At 48.6% G+C, this 23479-nt stretch overlaps 1 protein-coding gene across 1 annotated transcript in view; it reads right to left on the reverse strand.

The window, feature by feature from the left end:
• The window catches only part of PSMA1 (proteasome 20S subunit alpha 1), a 130708-nt gene that overhangs the window by 58022 nt on the left and 49207 nt on the right, over positions 1-23479 (reverse strand). The window contains exon 7 of the mRNA XM_069223693.1: positions 19433-19562. Coding sequence (XP_069079794.1) covers positions 19433-19562 — 130 coding nt within the window. The remainder of the gene's footprint in view (positions 1-19432; positions 19563-23479) is intronic.

The raw sequence follows: 23479 nt of genomic DNA on the forward strand, positions 1-23479 counted from the left end.
ACAGCACTACATGCCACAAACAGATGTCTACTGGTAAAGAACATTTTCTGTTTAATGGCATATGCGGCTGTAGATACACATGCTATGCATAGACTGTAAAGCTGTCCCTCCATCAAGCGGTGGCTAGGGTGCAAGAGTTGCAATTGTTTGAAAGAGTATTTCTGGTACTGCTTTCCGAAAATGTGCCCATTGACGTGCAAATACATCAACACAATGTTTTGTAAAGGGATGCTGTGTAGACCACGTAACTGCTTTATAAAGGTCTGCTATAGGTATGTTGTGTAGCCATTTTATTTATAGCTCCATGCACGTTAGTTCAATACACTAGGCCGCTGTGCACTTTGACCGAGATATATTTTATTTGGTTTTGCATTGTTATTTTTACAATAACCAGTTTTACGGTCTTGTTTTAATTTCTTCTATCTAACTGTTTTGCTTATCCCAGCACTGTGTTCTCAAACAAGACATTCTTGATCACTTTGTGCTTCAGTCAAGGCTACAGTTTGGTACATTGCCGGTGAACATGGTAGAAGTTTAGTCTCCAACATTCGTAGAAAATACACATTATCAGCTGTGTTATTATAAAAACACTTCCTAGTCCCATTACGCGGGAGATTCCAGCCAGGGAACCACGACTGTATGTTGATTGCTTCTCTGCAGATTGCTTCTCTGCAGATGCTAACGCAGATTACAGGGCTTTGCTCCAGTATGAGAGTCAATGTCCTCCCGGGGGAACCTGAAAGGCAGGATTAGAGCTTAACATGCTGTGCTCAAATTATGATTCAAATAGAAAATAGTCCATCGATTCTAGTGGCAATATGATAGTGTTATTCTTATGCTTCGCTCTCATCGTCACCATTTTAATATTGTCATGTTGTGTCGTTCTGATTATTGCAGCTCACGCTTTGCTATCTAAAATGCAGTTGTTTTATTAAACCAGTCTTTAAAACCTATACTGCTTTCATTGAAATTTATATATGAGACTGAATTGTGAACGAGAGAACTGGATGCGACCTGAGTGACCACGACTTCCCTGAGAAGTATGATATGTCATGCACTTGGCTGCCCAATCATCTTTACCTTTCGGGAGAGACGAGGCACTGCTAGTTAGCTGGAGCAAAACCCGGATTTAGAGTGACAGGTGTCACCCACTGTGACAGACTCAGTCTCCCACACTGTGGACGATCTTGCTGCTCAAAATCCAGTAGTCTCATTAGAATAATGAGAGCCTACGCGACAGGTATGCCTCTTCAAAATTCCATAGATGCATCTTTTGTCACAGTGGAGTGTACTCTATGGGGTGTAGATAATTGTCGTTTGGCTTTATGATAGCAGGTTTCAATACATCTAGCTATACTTGGTTTAGCTATAACTTCTCTTTCATGGGGCTTTGAAAAAACAAAAGGTTGTTTTGTTTTCCTAGTGTTTGGTTCTGTCTATATAGTACATAAGAGCTCTTTTAACATCAAGTCGCTACAGAATCTGGTTTGGGAAATTCTATTGACTGATTGATATGAAATTGTTAAACTACTTTTGGAAGGAATTTTGGACTAGTTTTTAATACAAGTTTTTCTTTGTGAATTTGGAAGAAAGGTTCTTCCAAGGTTAAAGACTGGAGCTTATTCACAACCTTAGGAAAGTGATGGTGACTATAAGGGCTACCTTTCATGATAGAAATTGTAGAGAACAGGAATGTAGTAGCTCAAAAGAAGGACCCATAAGCCTTGTAAGAACAATATTAATAATCCAGGATGGTGCTGGAGGAACCCCTGGTAGAATTACTTTTAAGCCCTTCCATAAATGCCTTAATGACAGCATTTACAATGCAACGGGTCTTGCATTTGCTCATGTTAGACTTTTCACCTATCGGGCAAAAGTGCATTTATGTACAAAACCAGAAAAAGTGAAATTAACTATGTAAAGCGCTCGACTTCTGCCAAGCGAGATCGCGCTCGTAAATTAGAGAAAAAGAAGTCCACGAGCCCGATGGAAAACAGCGAGCCTCGCATGTTTTCTGTACTTGGTCGCTGCGCTCGAGGAGGGCTAGCCACCGGAAAAGGTATGACGTATGCTTGCCTTCGACTAATGAAAGCAAGCAGATTTTATTAGGCAAGCCCACAAACCAATAAAAAACACTGACATGAAGTTGACAGGGCTCCGAGCCCTTTTCTAACTACAAAAGTGTCTCGCTGCAATACGCATGCGCGAGCGCATGCAACGCAGGCTCGACCCTAAAAAAGAAGTATGCCGTCTGTTCTGAAGATATGCAGCTATAGCTGATAAGTGAAGACAAATGGAGGTATAAGCAAGATTAGCTTTTTGTAAATGTAGTACGTAACAGACAATCTGTTGAATCGTTGGTTTGAGAGGATCAGTGTTTTTTGATTGGCAATAGCAAACGAAACATTTCCATTTTGCTGCGTAACAATGTCTAGTTGTGGGTCTATGTGTTTCTCTAAGAACATCCATATATTCTTGTGGTAGATGCAAGTACCCAAATTATATGATCTCAGGAGCCATATCGCTAGGTTGAGGGATTTGGGGTCTGGATGTATTATTTGCCTTTGATTTTGTGTTAGGTCCCGTCTGTTGGGAAGCTTCTGATATGAAACTACTGAGAGATCCAGAAGTGTTGTGACATGGTTGAGGTGCCCATGTAGAAGCTACCAGGATCATGGTGGGGGAAGATTGTCTGAGCTTCCAAATTAGAAAAGGAATGAGTGGGAAAGGGGGAAAAGCACAGCATTGCCTTTGGAGTGAGGGTGAAGATACATAGAGGCATTCTGAGTTGTGGCAAATATGTCCATCTGAGGTACTCCCCACTTCAGAAAGCACTGGTGAAGGACTGGTTGGTGGAGTTTCCATTCCAGGACTTGTTGTTGCAGCCTTCTTAGTAGGTCTGCAAAATGATTGTCTATAACTGTGAGATATTGTGCCACTATGTGAATGTGGTGATGAATTGCCCATTTCCATATTGTTTAAAGCAAGATGGGATAGCTGTCACCCCGTTTTTGAAGATAGTACATGGCAGTTATGTAGGCTGTACGTACCAACACCACCATGTGTTGCAAGTGTGTAAGGAATGCATTCATTGCTAGGAAGTCTGCTAGGAGTTCCAGGTGGTTGATGTGTAAGGACTGTTGAGTGATATTCTATAGCCCCTGTACTGTGAGGTTGTGATGAGCTTCCCAACCGGTATGTGAGGTGCCTGTAGTGAGAGTGATTTAAGGCACAGGGTCTAAAAAAGGCCATCCTTTCATAAGGTTTTTGGTGTTCCACCATTGCAGAGATAGAAGAGCTTGGCAGTCCAACAACACTAGATCTTTTCTGGTGACCCTTTGCCCAAGACCATTGAAGAGAAAAACACTGTTGCAGGCTACCCATATGAAGTCTGGCATGTGGTACGATGGCGATGCAGGATGCCATCATCTCTAGTAGGCAAACAAAAGTCCTTACTGTGTATGAAAGGTGTAAAGAAATGGCTCCCTGTTGCAGTTACCCCCCCACTTTTTGCCTGATACTGATGCTGACTTGACTGAGAAGTGTGCTGGGACCCTGCTAACCAGGCCCCATCACCAGTGTTCTTTCACCTAAAATGTACCATTGTTTCCACAATTGGCACAACCCTGGCACCTAGGTAAGTCCCTTGTAACTGGTACCCCTGGTACCAAGGGCCCTGATGCCAGGGAAGGTCTCTAAGGGCTGCAGCATGTCTTATGCCACCCTAGGGACCCCTCACTCAGCACAGACACACTGCTTGCCAGCTTGTGTGTGCTGGTGGGGAGAAAATGACTAAGCCGACATGGCACTCCCCTCAGGGTGCCATGCCAACCTCCCACTGCCTGTGGCATAGGTAAGTCACCCCTCTAGTAGGCCTTACAGCCCTAAGGCAGGGTGCACTATACCACAGGTGAGGGCATATGTGCATGAGCACTATGCCCCTACAGTGTCTAAGCAAAACCTTAGACATTGTAAGTGCAGGGTAGCCATAAGAGTATATGGGCTGGGAGTCTGTCAAAAACGAACTCCACAGCTCCATAATGGCTACACTGAATACTGGGAAGTTTAGAATCAAACTTTTCAGAATAATAAACCCACACTGATGCCAGTGTTGGATTTATTAAAAAATGCACACAGAGGGCATCTTAGAGATACCCCCTGTATTTTACCCAATTGTTCAGTGCAGGACGGACTGGTCTGTGCCAGCCTGCTGCTGAGAGATGAGTTTCTGACATCATGCGGTGAGAGCCTTTGTGCTCTCCGAGGACAGAAACAAAGCCTGCTCTGGGTGGAGGTGCTTCACACCTCCCCCCTGCAGGAACTGTAACACCTAGCAGTGAGCTTCAAAGGCTCAAGCTTAGTGTTACAATGCCCCAGGGCACTCCAGCTAGTGGAGATGCCCGCCCCCTGGACACAGCCCCCACTTTTGGCAGCAAGTCCAGGAGAGATAATGAGGAAAAACAAGGAGGAGTCACTGGCCAGTCAGGACAGCCCCTAAGGTGTCCTGAGCTGAGGTGACTGACTTTTAGAAATCCTCCATCTTGTAGAAGGAGGATTCCCCCAATAGGGATAGGAATGTGACCCCCTCCCCTTGGGAGGAGGCACAAAGAGGGTGTACCCACCCTCAGGGCTAGTAGCCATTGGCTACTAACCCCCCAGACCTAAACACGCCCTTAAATTTAGTATTTAAGGGCTTCCCTGAACCTAAGAATTTAGATTCCTGAAACTACAAGAAGAAGAGGACTGCTGAGCTGAAAAACCCCTGCAGAAGAAGAACAGAAGACACCAACTGCTTTGGCCCCAGTCTTACCGGCCTGTCTCCTGCCTTCCAAAGAAACCTGCTCCAGCGACGCTTTCCAAAGGACCAGCGACCTCTGAATCCTCAGAGGACTGCCCTGCTTCAAGAAAGACAAGAAACTCCCGAGGACAGCGGCACTGCTCCAAAAGAACTGCAACTTTGTTTCAAAGGAGCAGATTTAAAGACCCCTGCAAATCCCTGCAAGAAGCGTGAGACTTGCAACACTGCACCCGTCGACCCCGACTCGACTGGTGGAGAACCAACACCTCAGGGAGGACCCTCCGGCGACTCCGAGACCGTGAGTAACCAAAGTTGTCCCCCCTGAGCCCCCACAGCGACGCCTGCAGAGGGAATCCCGAGGCTCCCCCTGACCGCGACTGCCTGAACTCTAATTTCCCGACGGCTGGAAAAGACCCTGCACCCGCAGCCCCCAGCACCTGAAGGATCGGAACTTCTGTGCAGGAGTGACCCCCAGGAGGCCCTCTCCCTTGCCCAGGTGGTGGCTACCCCGAGGAGCCCCCCCCTTGCCTGCACCGCTGAAGAGACCCCTTGGTCTCCCATTGAAACCTACAGAGAACCCGACGCTTGTTTGCACACTGCACCCGGCCGCCCCCGCGCTGCTGAGGGTGTACTTTCTGTGTGGACTTGTGTCCCCCCCGGTGCCCTACAAAACCCCCCTGGTCTGCCCTCCGAAGACGCGGGTACTTACCTGCTGGCAGACTGGAACCGGGGCACCCCCTTCTCTCCATTGAAGCCTATGTGTTTTGGGCACCTCTTTGACCTCTGCACCTGACCAGCCCTGAGCTGCTGGTGTGGTAGGTCACCAGGGTAGGTCGCTCCCACACCTCCGCAGAGCCACCAGTGCCTGACTGCCTCCTCTCACCAACTCTCAGCTCCGCTCCAGCTGCTTTCTTGCCCGCTGGTGTCCTCCTTCTCCCGAGTGCTTGGCCCCGTGTGACTGGCTGAGTGATTGATTTCCCCCCCCGTTATCTTCCGTGTATCACGAGTGCTTGGCCCCGTGTGACTGGCTTGAGTGATTGATTTCTCCCCGTTTTCTTCCGTGTAACCCGAGTGCCTGACCCCCGTGAGTGCCCGGTCCCCCTGCCACGTTTCTCTCACCCCCGTTGTTTTCTCTCCGGCCCCCTCGCCGTTCTCTGGCCCTCGCCTCGCTTTTTGCCTCTTTTTCCACAGCTTTTGTCCACTTTTGGCCCCCTCGCCGTTCTCCGGCCTCACCGATTTTTCCCGCCGTTTTTCGCTTTTCCCTGCCTACCCTCCCGCCGCCCAACTCCCAGCTGACCCCTCCTCCCCCAGCTACCCCATATATGGCGGCCGCTGCGAGGCGGAGGTAGCGACCCTTGACCCCAGGGCAGGTCGCTCCCCCATCTCCGCAGCACCACCAGTGCCTGACTGCCTCCTCTCACCAACTCTCAGCTCCGCTCCAGCTGCCGTCTTGCCCGCTGGTGTCCTCCTTCTCCCGAGTGCTTGGTCCCGTGTGACTGGCTGAGTGATTGATTTCCCCCCGTTATCTTCCGTGTATCCCGAGTGCTTGGCCCCGTGTGACTGGCTTGAGTGATTGATTTCTCCCCGTTTTCTTCCGTGTAACCCGAGTGCCTGACCCCCCCCCGTGAGTGCCCGGTCCCCCTGCCACGTTTCTCTCACCCCCGTTGTTTTCTCTCCGGCCCCCTCGCCGTTCTCTGGCCCTCGCCTCGCTTTTTGCCTCTTTTTCCACAGCTTTTGTCCACTTTTGGCCCCCTCGCCGTTCTCCGGCCTCACCGATTTTTCCCGCCGTTTTTCGCTTTTCCCTGCCTACCCTCCCGCCGCCCACCTCCCAGCTGACCCCTCCTCCCCCAGCTACCCCATATATGGCGGCCGCTGCGAGGCCGCGAAGCGGGCGCGCCGCTGGCGTGCCGAAGGCGTGCCTAAGGCAAGCCAGTCTGCGCCCGTCCACGCCTGGACCGTGCCCAGCGCCCGAACCCCTGGCCCCCGCAACCCCCGCCTGACCTACGACTCCGCCACCCTCGCCAATCTCAACCCCGGCCGCACGCCGGGCTGCAACCGCGCCACCCCGAAACAAACCCACGGACCCTTCACCTGCAGCAACTGCCGCTTCACCTGCCAACGGACTCACACCGCTCCCGTCAAGAACGACTCCCCCGGAAGTAATCTCCACTGCATCCTGGTCAACACCCGATCCGTCCACAGGCACGCCATCGAACTGTGGAACCTCATCAACTCAACGAACCCGGACATCGCGTTCCTCACCGAGACCTGGATGAACCCCTCCTCGGCACCCGACATCGCCATAGCCATCCCCGACGGCTACAAAATCATCCGGAAAGACCGCACCAACCGCACCGGAGGAGGCATCGCCATCGCACACAAAAGCTCCATCCGCATCTCGACCCACACCCACGACTCACTCCCCGACGCCGAACATCTCCACTTCACGATCCACAGCGATCCCAAGACCACCCTCATGTACAGACCACCAGGACCTCGCACCAAGTTCAGCGAAGACATCGCAGACTTCGTCAACCCTCACACACTCTCGTCCACCGACTACATCCTCCTAGGAGACCTCAACTTTCACCTGGAGAACCTCACCGACAACAACTCCACCGCCTGACTGGACAACCTCGCCAACCTGGGACTGAAACAGCTAGTCAACACCCCCACCCACTACGCCGGACACACGCTCGACCCCATCTTCTCCTCCAGCAAACACATCACCTTCAGCCACGCCACCGAACTCACCTGGTCGGACCACAGCTGTGTCCACTTCAGCTTCAAGAAGACCACCATGCATCACCACACCCAGCAACCACCAAGAAGACACTGGAATCGTATCACCACTGAACAGCTCGCATCAACCCTCTCCCAGAACCAACCCACCAACACCACCGACCCCAACGAAGCCGCCAACAACCTCACAAGCTGGATCTCCGACTGCGCCAACCTCCTGGCCCCGCTGAAGACTCAAGCTAACACCAACAACCACAAGAAAAACTCCTGGTTCACCCCCGACCTCAAGGACTCCAAGAAAGAATGCCGCGCCCGCGAGAAGAAGTGGCGCCTCAACCAGACCGAGGAGAACATGTCAGCTCTCAAGGACGCCACCCGCCAACACCACCAACACCTCCGCGCCGCACGAAAAACAGCCTACCGGAACAGACTTGACAACAACGTCCACAACAGCAAGGAACTATTTGGCATCGTCAAAGAGCTCTCCAACCCGGACGCAGAAAACAACTCCATCCCTCCCTCACAAGACCTCTGCGACTCCCTCGCAACCTTCTTCCACCACAAGATCACCGATATATACAACAGCTTCACGACCGCCAACGCGAACCCCCCCCTGGAACCCGCCACCGACATCACCACCACCTGGAGCCCAACCACCACCGAGGAGACCACCCGCGTCATGAACTCGATCCACTCCGGATCCCCATCGGACCCCTGCCCGCACCACATCTACAACAAGGCCGACAACAACATTGCACCGCACCTCCGAGACGTCATCAACACCTCCCTCGCCACCTTCCCGGAGAGCTGGAAACACGCAGAGCTCAACGCCCTCTTAAAAAACCCACAGCAGACCCCACCGAACTCAAAAACTTCCGACCCATCTCTCTCCTACCGTTCCCCGCCAAAGTGATTGAGAAAATCGTCAACGCTCAACTCACCACCGCCCTGGAAACCAACGACTCCCTAGACCCCACACAGTTCGGTTTCAGGGCCAACCACAGCACCGAAACCGCCCTCATCACAGCCACGGACGACATCAGACAAGGGAGAAACCGTGGCCCTCATACTCCTGGACCTCTCTGCAGCCTTCGACACGGTCTGCCACCGCACCCTGATACGCCGCCTCAGCAATGCCGGCATCAGAGGCAAGGTCCTGGAATGGATCGTCTCCTTCCTCTCCGGAAGGACTCAGAGAATCCGCCTGCCCCCCTTCAGATCCACAGCCACGGAGATCATCTGCGGCGTACCCCAAGGATCCTCCCTCAGCCCCACTCTCTTCAACGTCTACATGACCCCCCCTGGCGAACATCGCACGCAAACACGGACTCAACCTCATATCCTACGCCGACGACACCCAGCTCATCATATCCCTCACCAACAACCCCACCTCAGCAAGGACCAGACTACATGACGGCATGAAGGAAGTAGCGAACTGGATGACAGACAGCCGGCTGAAACTGAACACAGATAAGACGGAGGTCCTCATCCTCGGCCCTACTCCCACCGCATGGGACGACTCCTGGTGGCCCCCCGCCCTAGGCAGCACTCCCCAACCCACCGACCACGCACGCAACCTCGGCTTCATCCTGGACTCATCCCTCTCCATGACCAGACAGGTTAACTCGGTGACCTCGGCATGCTTCAACACCCTCCGCATGCTCCGCAAAATCTTCCGCTGGATCCCCACCGACACCAGGAAGACCGTCACCCACGCCCTCGTTACCAGCCGCTTGGACTACGGGAACACTCTGTACGCCGGCATCACCACCAAGCTGCAGAGGAAACTCCAACGGATCCAGAACGCTGCCGCACGACTCATCCTGGACATACCCCGCCACCACCACATCTCCGTACACCTAAAGAGACTCCATTGGCTCCCAGTCAACAAGAGGATCACCTTCAGACTCCTCACCCACGCACACAAAGCCCTTCACAACCTCGGACCCAAACTCATCAACAACCGCGTCTCCTTCTACACTCCTCCGCGCACTCTACGCTCGACCGGACAGGCCCTGGCAGCCGTACCCCGCATCCGCAAAGCCACCGCCGGAGGAAGATCCTTCTCTTTCCTGGCAGCGAAGACCTGGAACTCTCTGCCCAGCCACCTTCGCGCCATACCTGATCACCTCTCCTTCAGAAAGCAGCTCAAGACCTGGCTCTTCGAGCACTGACCCCCTCCCCCCCCACCAGCGCCTTGAGACCCTTTATGGGGGAGTAGCGTGCTTTATAAATACGAATGATTGATTGGTAACTTTGGGGTTGCTCTGAACCCCCAACGGTGGGCTACCTTGGACCCAAAACTGAACCCTGTAGGTGGGTTACTTACCTGCAAAACCTAACAATACTTTACCTCCCCCAGGAACTGTGAAAATTGCACTAAGTGTCCATTTTTAAAACAGCTATTTGTGTTTTATGTGAAAAGTATATATCCTACTGTAATTATTCAAAGTTCCTAAAGTACTTACCTGCAATACCTTTCAAATGAGATATTACATGTAGAAATTGAACCTGTGGTTCTTAAAATAAACTAAGAAAAGATATTTTTCTATAACAAAACCTATTGGTTGGAATTGTCTCTGAGTGTGTGTGCCTCATTTATTGCCTGTGTGTATGTACAACAAATGCTTAACACTACTCCTTTGATAAGCCTACTGCTCGACCACACTACCACAAAATAGAGCATTAGTATTATCTCTTTTTGCCACTATCTTACCTCTAAGGGGAACCCTTGGACTCTGTGCATGCTATTCCTTACTTTGAAATAGCACATACAGAGCCAACTTCCTACATTGGTGGATCAGCGGTGGGGTACAAGACTTTGCATTTGCTGGACTACTCAGCCAATACCTGATCACACGACAAATTCCAAAACTTTTCATTAGAAATTGATTTTTTGCAATTTGAAATTTTTCTAAATTCTTTAAAGTCCTGCTAGGGCCTTGTGTTAGTCCCTGTTAGCATTTCTTTTAGAGTTTAAAAGTTTGGTAAAAGTTTGAATTAGATTCTAGAACTAGTTTTAGATTCTTAAAAAGTATTCCAACTTTTAGAAGCATAATGTCTAGTACAGATGTGAATGTGGTGGAACTCGACACCACACCTTACCTCCATCTTAAGATGAGGGAGCTAAGGTCACTCTGTAAATTAAAGAAAATAACAATGGGCCCCAGACCTTCCAAACCACAGCTTCAGGAGCTTTTGGCAGAGTTTGAAAGAGCCAACCCCTCTGAGGATGGCAACACAGAGGATGAAGATAGTGACTTGGAGGAAAATTCCCCCCTACCAGTCCTAACTAGGGAGAACAGGGCCTCTCAAGCCCTGTCTCCCAACATAATAGTCAGAGATGCTGGTTCCCTCACAGGAGGGACCAACCTCTCTGAAATCACTGAGGATAACTCCAGTGAAGAGGACATCCAGCTAGCCACGATGGCCAAAAGATTGGCTTTGGAAAGACAGATCCTAGCCATAGAAAGGGAAAGACAAGAGATGGGCCTAGGACCCATCAATGGTGGCAACAACATAAATAGGGTCAGAGATTCTCCTGACATGTTGAAAATCCCTAAAGGGATTGTAACTAAATATGAAGATGGTGATGACATCACCAAATGGTTCACAGCTTTTGAGAGGGCTTGTGTAACCAGAAAAGTAAGCAGATCTCACTGGGGTGCTCTCCTTTGGGAAATGTTCACTGGAAAGTGTAGGGATAGACTCCTCACACTCTCTGGAAAAGATGCAGAATCCTATGACCTCATGAAGGGTACCCTGATTGAGGGCTTTGGATTCTCCACTGAGGAGTATAGAATTAGATTCAGGGGGGCTCAAAAATCCTCGAGCCAGACCTGGGTTGATTTTGTAGACTACTCAGTGAAAACACTGGATGGTTGGGTAACTGGAAATGAATTATGTTGGGCTTTATAATTTGTTTATGAAAGAACACATTTTAAGTAACTGCTTCAATGAAAAGTTGCATCAGTATCTGGTAGACCTAGGTCCAATTTCTCCCCAAGAATTGGGAAAGAAGGCAGACCACTGGGTCAAGACTAGGGTAACCAAAACTTCCACTGGGGGTGACCAAAAGAAAGGGGTTACAAAGCCTCCCCAGGAGAAAGTGGGTGACACTAGAAACAAAGAAAAAGAGTCCTCTGTAGGCCCCCAAAAACCAGACCAGGTGGGTGGGCCCCGAGACACAACCCAAAACAAAGGTGGGTACCAGGGTAAGAACTGGGATGCCACTAAGGCATGGTGCCATAACTAAACAGACAGGGCACCACACCAAGGACACTACTTGTCCCAAAAACAAACCCCCTAGCAAAATCCCAGGGGTGACCAGTGTAGCCATTGGGGATGACTCCTCAGATGAGGAGGTCTTCATAGCCTTCAACTGGAAAAAGGGCCCCACAGGTGAGTTGGAGATTCCAGAGGGAAGTAGACACTTCCACCACCTACTGGTGAATGGAATCCCAGCCACTGCCCTGAGAGACACTTGTGCCAGTCACACTATTATGCATGACAGGCTGGTGTTCTCAAACCAGTACATCCCAGGTGAGACTGCCAGAGTAAGAGTTAGCCCAGACAGGGTCACTGATAGGCCAGTGACTTTTGTGCCCATAGAAGTGGGTGGGACTTTTAGCTGGAGAAGGGTGGTAGTCAGTACAGACCTCCCCCTTGATTGTCTCCTTGGAAATGACTACCCAGAGGTTAGTCAGAGCCCAAGAGAAGAACTGGTCCAGGGCCAGTCCTCTCCCAAGGATTCTGGAGGTCCTGCCCCTGCAGTAACTGCAAGCAGGCCCCAGAAGAAAAAGAATAGAAAACAGTGTAGGAAGGGTGGACAACCTTTAGCCAAGGTTCCAGCAAGCCAAGGAGATTCTGCTCCAGTAGGGGAGAACTCCAAAAGTGGCTCTGATAAAGTCCAACCTGACCCACAAGAAGTCCTGACTAGTCAGGCAACTGTTAAACCTGAGTGGGTGGCTCCTCAGCTAACGGAACAAAGAGTGGAAGAAGGGTGTTTACCATAAGATGTGGTAACCCCCACTCTAATACAGCAGACAGGCACCCTGAACCCAAAGAAGCCTGTAACTTAGCCCCTTCCCTTGTTGGTGAAGAGCTAAAGGTGTGGGTCTGGGCACTGACAGCTGTCAGTGGCCTCTGCTGGGTGTTAGCCTTTATGGCTGCACTATCCTTGGCGTGGTGGTCTGACCCCATGCCAAATAGCAAGTTAGGCCCCTTGACCCTGTTGGTCATGGTAGGGTTACTCCAGCTCTGGGTAACCTCTTTGGGTAAGCTAGGGGTGACCCTGGCTAAGATAAGATTAGCAGAGGTGGATACCTCTAACCCCAAAATAGAGAGAATGGGTGGAGACATTAAAGACACAGACAAGAGGCAATTCAGACTAGGTCCTATCACTGTGGAAGTGGGTCAGTTCCCCAGAGGGAATTACCTGAACAGGAGGATGTAAGGCAGAGTAGGCCCTGCAACAAACCAGCCTATTTCCTCTACTCTTCCTCGCCTGACAGACTAGAAAGACTCTCCCAGCTTTGGCTGAGTCTCCTGGCCTGTGGGCTGGGGGGGGGGGCTTGTGTAAAGAAATGGCTCCCTGTTACAGTTACCCCCCACTTTTTGCCTGATACTGATGCTGACTTGACTGAGAAGTGTGCTGGGACCCTGCTAACCAGGCCCCATCACCAGTGTTCTTTCACCTAAAATGTACCACTGTTTCCACAATTGGCACAACCCTGGCACCTAGGTAAGTCCCTTGTAACTGGTACCCCTGGTACCAAGGGCCCTGATGCCAGGGAAGGTCTCTAAGGGCTGCAGCATGTCTTATGCCACCCTAGGGACCCCTCACTCAGCACAGACACACTGCTTGCCAGCTTGTGTGTGCTGGTGGGGAGAAAATGACTAAGCCGACATGGCACTCCCCTCAGGGTGCCATGCCGACCTCCCACTGCCTGCGGCATAGGTAAGTCACCCCTCTAGTAGGCCTTACAGCCCTAAGGCAGGGTGCACTATACCACAGGTGAGGGCATATGTGCATGAGCACTATGCCCCTACAGTGTCTAAGCAAAACCTTAGACATTGTAAGTGCAGAGTAGCCATAAGAGTATATGGGCTGGGAGTCTGTCAAAAACGAACTCCACAGCTCCATAATGGCTACACTGAATACTGGGAAGTTTAGTATCAAACTTCTCAGAATAATAAACCCACACTGATGCCAGTGTTGGATTTATTAAAAAATGCACACAGAGGGCATCTTAGAGATACCCCCTGTATTTTACCCAATTGTTCAGTGCAGGACTGACTGGTCTGTGCCAGCCTGCTGCTGAGAGACGAGTTTCTGACCCCATGCGGTGAGAGCCTTTGTGCTCCCTGAGGACAGAAACAAAGCCTGCTCTGGGTGGAGGTGCTTCACACCTCTCCCCTGCAGGAACTGTAACACCTAGCAGTGAGCTTCAAAGGCTCAAGCTTCGTGTTACAATGCCCCAGGGCACTCCAGCTAGTGGAGATGCCCGCCCCCTGGACACAGCCCCCACTTTTGGCGGCAAGTCCAAGAGAGATAATGAGAAAAACAAGGAGGAGTCACTGGCCAGTCAGGACAGCCCCTAAGGTGTCCTGAGCTGAGGTGACTCTGACTTTTAGAAATCCTCCATCTTGTAGAAGGAGGATTCCCCCAATAGGGATAGGAATGTGACCCCCTCCCCTTGGGAGGAGGCACAAAGAGGGTGTACCCACCCTCAGGGCTAGTAGCCATTGGCTTCTAACCCCCCAGACCTAAACACGCCCTTAAATTTAGTATTTAAGGGCTTCCCTGAACCTAAGAATTTAGATTCCTGAAACTACAAGAAGAGGACTGCTGAGCTGAAAAACCCCTGCAGAAGAAGAACAGAAGACACCAACTGCTTTGGCCCCAGTCTTACCGGCCTGTCTCCTGCCTTCCAAAGAAACCTGCTCCAGCGACGCTTTCCAAAGGACCAGCGACCTCTGAATCCTCAGAGGACTGCCCTGCTTCAAGAAAGACAAGAAACTCCCGAGGACAGCGGCACTGCTCCAAAAGAACTGCAACTTTGTTTCAAAGGAGCAGATTTAAAGACCCCTGCAAATCCCCGCAAGAAGCGTGAGACTTGCAACACTGCACCCGGCGACCCCAACTCGACTGGTGGAGAACCAACACCTCAGGGAGGACCCTCCGGCGACTCAGAGACCGTGAGAAACCAAAGTTTTCCCCCCTGAGCCCCCACAGCGACGCCTGCAGAGGGAATCCCGAGGCTCCCCCTGACCGCGACTGCCTGAACTCTAGTTTCCCGACGGCTGGAAAAGACCCTGCACCCGCAGCCCCCAGCACCTGAAGGATCGGAACTTCTGTGCAGGAGTGACCCCCAGGAGGCCCTCTCCCTTGCCCAGATGGTGGCTACCCCGAGGAGCCCCCCCCTTGCCTGCCTGCAACGCTGAAGAGACCCCTTGGTCTCCCATTGAAACCTACAGAGAACCAGACGCTTGTTTGCACACTGCACCCGGCCGCCCCCGCGCTGCTGAGGGTGTACTTTCTGTGTGGACTTGTGTCCCCCCCCCGGTGCCCTACAAAACCCCCCTGGTCTGCCCTCCGAAGACGCGGGTACTTACCTGATGGCAGACTGGAACCAGGGCACCCCCTTCTCTCCATTGAAGCCTATGTGTTTTGGGCACCTCTTTGACCTCTGCACCTGACCGGCCCTGAGCTGCTGGTGTGGTAACTTTGGGGTTGCTCTGAACCCCCAACGGTGGGCTACCTTGGACCCAGAACTGAACCCTGTAGGTGGGTTACTTACCTGCAAAACCTAACAATACTTTACCTCCCCCAGGAATTGTGAAAATTGCACTGTGTCCATTTTTAAAACAGCTATTTGTGTTTTATGTAAAAAGTATATATGCTACTGTAATTATTCAAAGTTCCTAAAGTACTTACCTGCAATACCTTTCAAATGAGATATTACATGTAGAAATTGAACCTGTGGTTCTTAAAATAAACTAAGAAAAGATATTTTTCTATAACAAAACCTATTGGCTGGATTTGTCTCTGAGTGTGTGTTCCTCATTTATTGCCTGTGTGTATGTACAACAAATGCTTAACACTACTCCTTTGATAAGCCTACTGCTCGACCACACTACCACAAAATAGAGCATTAGTATTATCTCTTTTTGCCACTATCTTACCTCTAAGGGGAACCCTTGGACTCTGTGCATGCTATTCCTTACTTTGAAATAGCACATACAGAGCCAACTTCCTACAAAAGGTTCTCTATTAATAGAGCAATCATTCTTTGAAAAGCTTGAATTTGTGCTGAGCTGGGAAACGAGAATCGCCCCTAGATAGGGTTGTATCTGGAGACGTTGAAGATGTGATTTGAGGTAATTGATGGTGAATCCTAAAGTGTGTAGGAGATCAACTGTAGGTTGATTGTGATGCTGACATTCTTGTAGAGGACTGGCCTTGATACGTCAGTCATACAAGTAAGGTAAGACATTAACTTGTTGTCTTCTGAGGTGTACAGCCATTACTGCAAGACATTAGGGGAATACTCTGGGAGCAGTTGTGACCCCAAAAGGTAAGACCTTGAACTGGTCATGTTCTCCTGCAACCATGAATCTGAGGTATTTGTGGTGTGTTGGATGAATGGGAATTGGATAATAGGCGTCCTTTAGGTTTTAAGCTGTCATGAAATTGCCTTTTTGGAGAAGGGGAATGACATCTTTAAGAGTGACCAGATGAAAGTGTTCTGACAAGTTGTAATGGTTTAAGGGTCTGAGAACTAAGACTGGTCTGAGAGACCGGTCTTTTTTTGGGAATTAGAAAATAGAGGGAGTATACTCCTGTACCTTGGTGTTGTAATGGATCTGGCTGTATGGCCTCTTTGAGAAGAAGAGAGTGTACTTCCTAAGACGAGAGAGATGTTTGAGAAAGTCTGAGAGTATGAGGGGGTATGTTTGGCAGAGTGGATGTGAGCTCCAAATAGTAACCATTTTAAATAATTGAAAGTACATATTGAACTGTGGTAGTCTGAGACCATTGTGGTAAAAGTGCAGTCCTCTGCCGCCTATAGGATGTGATGTGTGGTAGTGGCAGGTGGAGGAAGTCATTGCTTGGTAGTGGATGAGGAGCCTCTAGATGTAGACTGCTTTCTTCGTACTTTATTATTGATCCATCTGTAGGAACCTCTATAATAACCTCTGGAGTATAACTGAGAGGTGAGCTTTGCTTGTGTGAAGTCTGTAAAGGATGACCGAAAGCCTTTTGCGAAACTTGGGTGACGAAAAGTAACCCTGTGTGTGTTGGCTTGGAGTGCCCCTATAGCTTTGGCAGTCTGATTCTCTTTGTTGAGCTTTTAAAGTGTGGTATCCACTTGTGAGCCAAATAAGTGCTCTTTATCGAAAGGCATGCTTAACACTACCTGCTGTACCTCTGGTTTAAAGCCTGAGCACCTAAACCAGGCATGTCGTCTAATGATGTCTAATGATGATGCTGGTATTAATACTGTGTGCTGCTATATCAGCAGCATCCATCACATATCTAATTGAACGGTTGGTGATAGTTTGCCCTTTAGCTACAATTTGTGCACCCCTTTTATGATGTTCCTCTGGAAGATATCGTAGAAGCCCCTCCATGTCATTCTAGTGTGCTCTATCATAGCGGGATAGTAATGCCTGTGTGTTAGCAATACACCAGTGATTGGCTGCTTGAGCCGCCACCCTCTAACTTGCTGCATCTATTTTTTTTACTTTCCCAGTCAGGAGGGGTGTGTCTCCTATTGATTGGCTATTAGCCCTTTTGCAAGCAGTAGAGGCAACAGTCAGGAGAAATCTGAGCCTTGATAAATAAAGGGTCAGTGGGTGCAGCCTTATATTTTTTGTCTACCCTGGGTGTGATAACTCGTGCTCTAACTGGTTCCTTAAAGATTTAATCTGCGTGTCTGAGCATGCCTGGAAGCAAGGGAAGAAACTGACTTTCCTTTTGTGTTGCGCCAAGGGTGTTGGATAGAAAATCTTCTTTTATTGGATCAGTGTACATGTGAACGAAATGAAAAGCAGCTGCCCTAGTTACAACCTGGTGATATAAGGTTGAATCCTTATGTGGTGAGGATCTAGCTGGGTAGAGATCCTGATCATTAGGTGTAACAAGATCCGGATTATATGTATACCATAGGTCTGGATCATCTAATGTAGCTCCTAAACCAGGGGCCCCACAAGGTGGCAAATTAGGTGGTGTGAACCATCGTTCTTTGGCTCACCACGTCATCCCAGTTTGGACCCAGTCATATGCAAATCAGTCTTGACCCTGTTCCTCATGGGAACAGTCCAGCTTGAACTGCCAAACTAGATCCTCACTGGACCGGAAACAAGCAACAAAAAAAAACTGATGGATTAAACCCAGATCTGTGACTGGGGGTGAATGTTTGATTTGTTCTACATTCCGTCCATCATCTGTTGTTTTTGCAAGTGGGAAGGTGTAAGGAAATGCCTCCTTGGCATGGTTACCCCCTGACTTTTTGCCTTTGCTGATGCTATGTTTTGAATTGAAATTACCTGGTATATGCTACTGTAATTATTCAAAGTTCCTAAAGTACTTACCTGCAATACCTTTCAAATGAGATATTACATGTAGAATTTGAACCTGTGGTTCTTCAAATAAACTAAGAAAATATATTTTTCTATTACAAAACCTATTGGCTGGATTTGTCTCGGAGTGTGTGTTCCTCATTTATTGCCTGTGTGTATGTACAACAAATGCTTAACACTACTCCTTGGATAGGCCTACTGCTCGACCACACTACCACAAAATAGAGCATTGGTATTATCTCTTTTTGCCACTATCTTACCTCTAAGGGGAACCCTTGGACTCTGTGCATACTATTCCTTACTTTGAAATAGTGCATACAGAGCCAACTTCCTACAGAAGGGTATGCCCAGACGTGGGTCCTGTGCTTGCTATGCCACCAGATTCATGCTAGCCTGGCTGATGAAGGGTGATACCCTGAAACTGGTCCCAGGATGCTCGTTTCTGGTCCAGGGAAGACCTGGCCTGGCAGTTCGGGCTGGACAGTTCCCATGGGGAAAAGGGTAAAGACTGATTTGCATATGGCTGGGTCTAAACAGGAATGGCATGGCAAACAAAAAACGGATGGATTAAACCCAGATCTGTGACTGGGGGTGAATGTTTGATTCCGTTCATCATCTGAGATTTTTGTGCTTGTGTTCTTGAAGCAGTTTGAAAACCAGCCCTGAGGAGATCTTAATCAAGATGATAAAAGTACTGGAAATCAGATTCTAAAGTCAAATCTTACCTCCTAACAGCTGCTCTAATTTGTATGGAATCTTTATGATGGCATGAAGAAGCAACAATCATGCTGTCCAATTCCATGATTCACCTCCACCATTAAGAGCAACCAACACTCAGTTAACTAAACTGAAGATCCGTGGCCCTGACCTTAATCATTTAAATAGGCTACTTGTCTACAGTTACGGACTTAAGCATACATGAACAATGACAGCTGGCATTCAACACAGCAAGAAAATTATAGACTTCAAAAACGTTCCATTTCAAGCAACTGTAGCAAACAATTGGCTAAACCTTTGATATGAGGCGTCAAACACATAAGGTGAACAAAGACAGGTCTCCAACTTCAAAATCAAGCTCACTGTTAAATTCATTTTTCGGATCTGATTTTACTAGCTCTGCTGCCTTTGACAGTTTACGTCAGTATATTGTTGACTTTAGCTTGGTTAAGTGAGCCCTTAGTACTTCCATCCAAGTTATCTTCAGGTCACACTGCACACTCTTAAATTCCCAGAAGAGAAGCATTTGTAAACACAACAGAAAATTAAGCTGCTACAGTAGGTGGAAAACTTAAGCTTAACACTTACTTTCAGCAAATTCGGTCATGTGTCTCTCCAAGTAAGTCCGAGCTGACTGTGAACGAGCTCCTATAGACATGGCTTTGCAGTCAAAATAGTTAGCAGAGGGGCATGTTTGGAAAATATGAGGCCCCATATCCTAGAGAAAAAGGAAGTGGAGAGTAGTTGACTAGTTTGTAGACATTATATTATATTAGAATTTGGAGATACCTAAATTAAAGCAAGCATTTATATTTTACCTTAACTGCCCCTTCCAACACTTAGAAACAGGAAATCTTTTAGTGCATGAGTATGATGCCGAAGCGTTTACATGCAATACAGCAAATTCAGGTATCACTAAAGTAAAACAGTAGTGGTGAAAAAAGAAAATCGAAGCAATAAAAATACAAATGAAGTTCTATGTTCGGCTAGCCCACTAAACATACAGCTCGCGTGACTGATGCAGAATTTAGTCTAGAGCTTATAAACAAGCTAGAACTGCAAAACAAGGATCTGCTAGTAGAATCAGGAATCTATATTTAAGCTTTCAAGAAAAAGGATAGTGTGTCTATTATTCAAGACACAGCACAATGAGGTACTGTTTAGAAGTAGAATCCCCCCCTAAATAGGAAAGAACACTGTTAGACCGGACATGCCTTAGGGTGGTCACCCCTAACTTTTTGGACACTGTTTTTGCTGGCTTTTAGACTCTGCGCACTTTACCACTGCTAACCAGTGCTAAAGTGCATATGATCTCTCCCTTTAAACATGGTAACTTTGGATCATACCCAATTGGACTATTTAATCTACTTATAAGTCCCTAGTAATGTGCACTGTGTGTGCCTAGGGTCTGTAGATTAAATGCTACTAGTGGGCCTGCAGCACTGGTTGTGCCACCCACTTAAGTAGCCCCTTTACCTTGTCTCAGGCCTGCCATTGCAAGGCCTGTGTGTGCAGTTTCACTGCCACTTCGACTTGGCATTTAAAAGTACTTGCCAAGCCTAAACCTCCGCTTTCTCTACAAATAAGTCACCTCTAATGTATGCCCTAGGTCACCCCTAGAGCAGGGTGCTGTGTGGGTAAAAGGAAGGACATGTATCTGTGTAGTTTACATGTCCTGGTAGTGTAAAACTCCTAAATTCGGTTTTACACTACTGTAAGGCCTGCTCCCTTTGTAGGCTAACATTGGGGCTGCCCTCATACATTGTTGAAGTGGTAGCTGCTGATCTGAAGGGAGTAGGAAGGTCATATTTAGCATGGCCAGAATGGTAATACAAAATCCTGCTGACTGGTGAAGTTGGATTTAATATTACTAGTCTAGAAATGCCACTTTTAGAAAGTGAGCATTTCTCTGCACTTAAAATCTTTTCTGTGCCTTACAATCCACGTCTGGCTAGGTTTAGTAGACCGCTCCTTGTGCCTTCACTCAGACACACCCCAAACACAGGGTACTCAGCCTCACTTGCATACATCTGCATTTTGAATGGGTCTTCCTGGGCTGGGAGGGTGGAGGGCCTGCTCTCACACAAAGGACTGCCACACCCCCTACTGGGAACCTGGCAGAGAGGATTTAACTGAAAGGGGACCTGGTGCACTTCTTAGCCACTCTTTGAAGTCTCCCCCACTTCAAAGGCACATTTGGGTATAAAACAGGGCCTCTGCCCTACCACCTCAGACACTTGCTGGAGAAGAAACCTGAACCAGAACCTGCATCCTGCCAAGAAGAACTGCCTGGCTGCTCAAAGGACTCGCCTGGCTGCTCAAAGGACTCACCTGACTGCTTTCTACAAAGGACTGCTGCCTTGCTGTTGGCCTGCTGCCTTGCTGAACTCTTGCCTTGCTGCAGAAGTGCTCTCCAAGGGCTTGGATAGAGCTTGCCTCCTGTTCCCTGAAGTCTCAGGACCAAAAAGACTTCCATCTTTCAACTGGACTCCTTGTGCGCCGAAAAATTAAACGCACAGCTTGCTCCGCAGTGAAAAATTCACCGCACGCCGATCCGGAAAGACGCCGCTCGACCCCGCCTGTGGTGCGACCGGAACTTTGACGCACGGCCTCCCTGGACAACGCTGCCAGACTTCCAGAGAGGAAATCGACGCCTGCCGTGAGGGAGAAAATTCCACGCACAGCCCACAGGAACGACGTGAAGCCGGACAACAAGCTCGGGATTCCACGCACAGACCCCGGGACATCTGCTAATCCCGCAACCCACAGAGGAGACTGTCCACGCGCCGGAAGTCGACGCAACGTCTTCCCCGCGTGGAAAATAACAACCCAAGTCCGTGTGTGAACGGGCAAAACAGACACACAAACCATTTTTCCACGCATCTCCTCCTCTGCGGCCCTCTACGGAGATTTTCCACTCCAAACTAGGTACTTTGTGCATGAAAGAGACTTTGTTTGCTTTCGAAAGACTTAAGACACTTTATATCCCTTTTCAGTAATATCTCTACAATTTCGTATTGCATCTTTTATTGTTTTGACCTGCAAATACCCAGATAAATATTATATATTTTTCTAAACACTATGTGGTGTATTTTTGTGGTGCTATAGTGTGTTACTGTATGATTTATTGCACAAATACTTTACACATTGCCTAAGTTAAGCCTGACTGCTCAGTGCCAAGCTACCAGAGGATGGGCACAGGATAATTTGGATTGTGTGTGACTTACCCGGACTAGAGAGAGGGTCCTTGCTTGGACAGGGGGTAACCTGACTGCCAACCAAAGACCCCATTTCTAACAAACACTATTAGCCTTTACCTTAATCTATGTATGTATTTGGCACTGGAGCACTGTACAGGGCCGTCTAACCATACCATGAGGCATTAAACCACAAAACAAACAAAACAAGACTATCTTTCTATGATATTTAATACCCAATGTGCATCATCAAGCCATTCTAAGGAACAAAGGACTCCTGCAACTATGGAAAGGCTTGTATTAAGCTGTTCAGTCCATTTATAAAATCACAGAACTATCAGATGAAATGCCAAATCCAGATTCTGTCAACACTTGCACCTTTTGCCACTGAACACTTACGGTCACAGTTCTTATCCAATCAAAATACAACTGCTTACAGAGTAAGATCAGAATCTGAAAATGAACTAATAGCACAATAATGTCCATTATACAGTTATTTTAAAATGGATGCACAAAATGTATGAATACTTACATGAAAATAAAGTTTTGTAATCCATAATCAAATTATAAGTTAATAAGTGTAAGGAAATGCCTCCTTGGCATGGTTACCCCCTGACTTTTTGCCTTTGCTGATGCCAAGTTATGATTTGAAAGTGTGCGGAGGCCTGCTAACCAGGCCCCAGCACCAGTGTTCTTTCCCTAACCTGTACTTTTGTATCCACAATTGGCACACCCTGGCATCCAGATAAGTCCCTTGTAAATGGTACCCCTGGTACCAAGGGCCCTGATGCCAAGGAAGGTCTCTAAGGGCTGCAGCATGTCTTATGCCACCCTGGAGACCCCTCACTCAGCACAGACACACTGCTTGCCAGCTTGTGTGTGCTGGTGAGAACAAAACCAGTAAGTCGACATGGCACTCCCCTCAGGGTGCCATGCCAGCCTCTCACTGCCTATGCAGGTATAGATAAGTCACCCCTCTAGCAGGCCTTACAGCCCTAAGGCAGGGTGCACTATACCATAGGTGAGGGCACCAGTGCATGAGCACTGTGCCCCTACAGTGTCTAAGCAATACCTTAGACATTGTAAGTGCAGGGTAGCCATAAGAGTACATGGTCTGGGAGTCTGTTTTACACGAACTCCACAGCACCATAATGGCTACACTGAAAACTGGGAAGTTTGGTATCAAACTTCTCAGCACAATAAATGCACACCAATGCCAGTGTACATTTTATTGTAACATACACCCCAGAGCCTGAAACCTTAACCGACTATCAGTGTAGGCTGACTAGATTTAGCAGCCTGCCACACTCCAGACATGTTGCTGGGCACATGGGGAGAGTGCCTTTGTCACTCTGTGGCTAGTAACAAAGCCTGTACTGGGTGGAGGTGCTTCTCACCCCCCCCCCTGCAGGAACTGTAACACCTGGCGTGAGCCTCA

The sequence above is a fragment of the Pleurodeles waltl genome, chromosome 3_1 (genome assembly GCF_031143425.1).
Source record: "Pleurodeles waltl isolate 20211129_DDA chromosome 3_1, aPleWal1.hap1.20221129, whole genome shotgun sequence".
NCBI lineage: Eukaryota > Metazoa > Chordata > Amphibia > Caudata > Salamandridae > Pleurodeles > Pleurodeles waltl.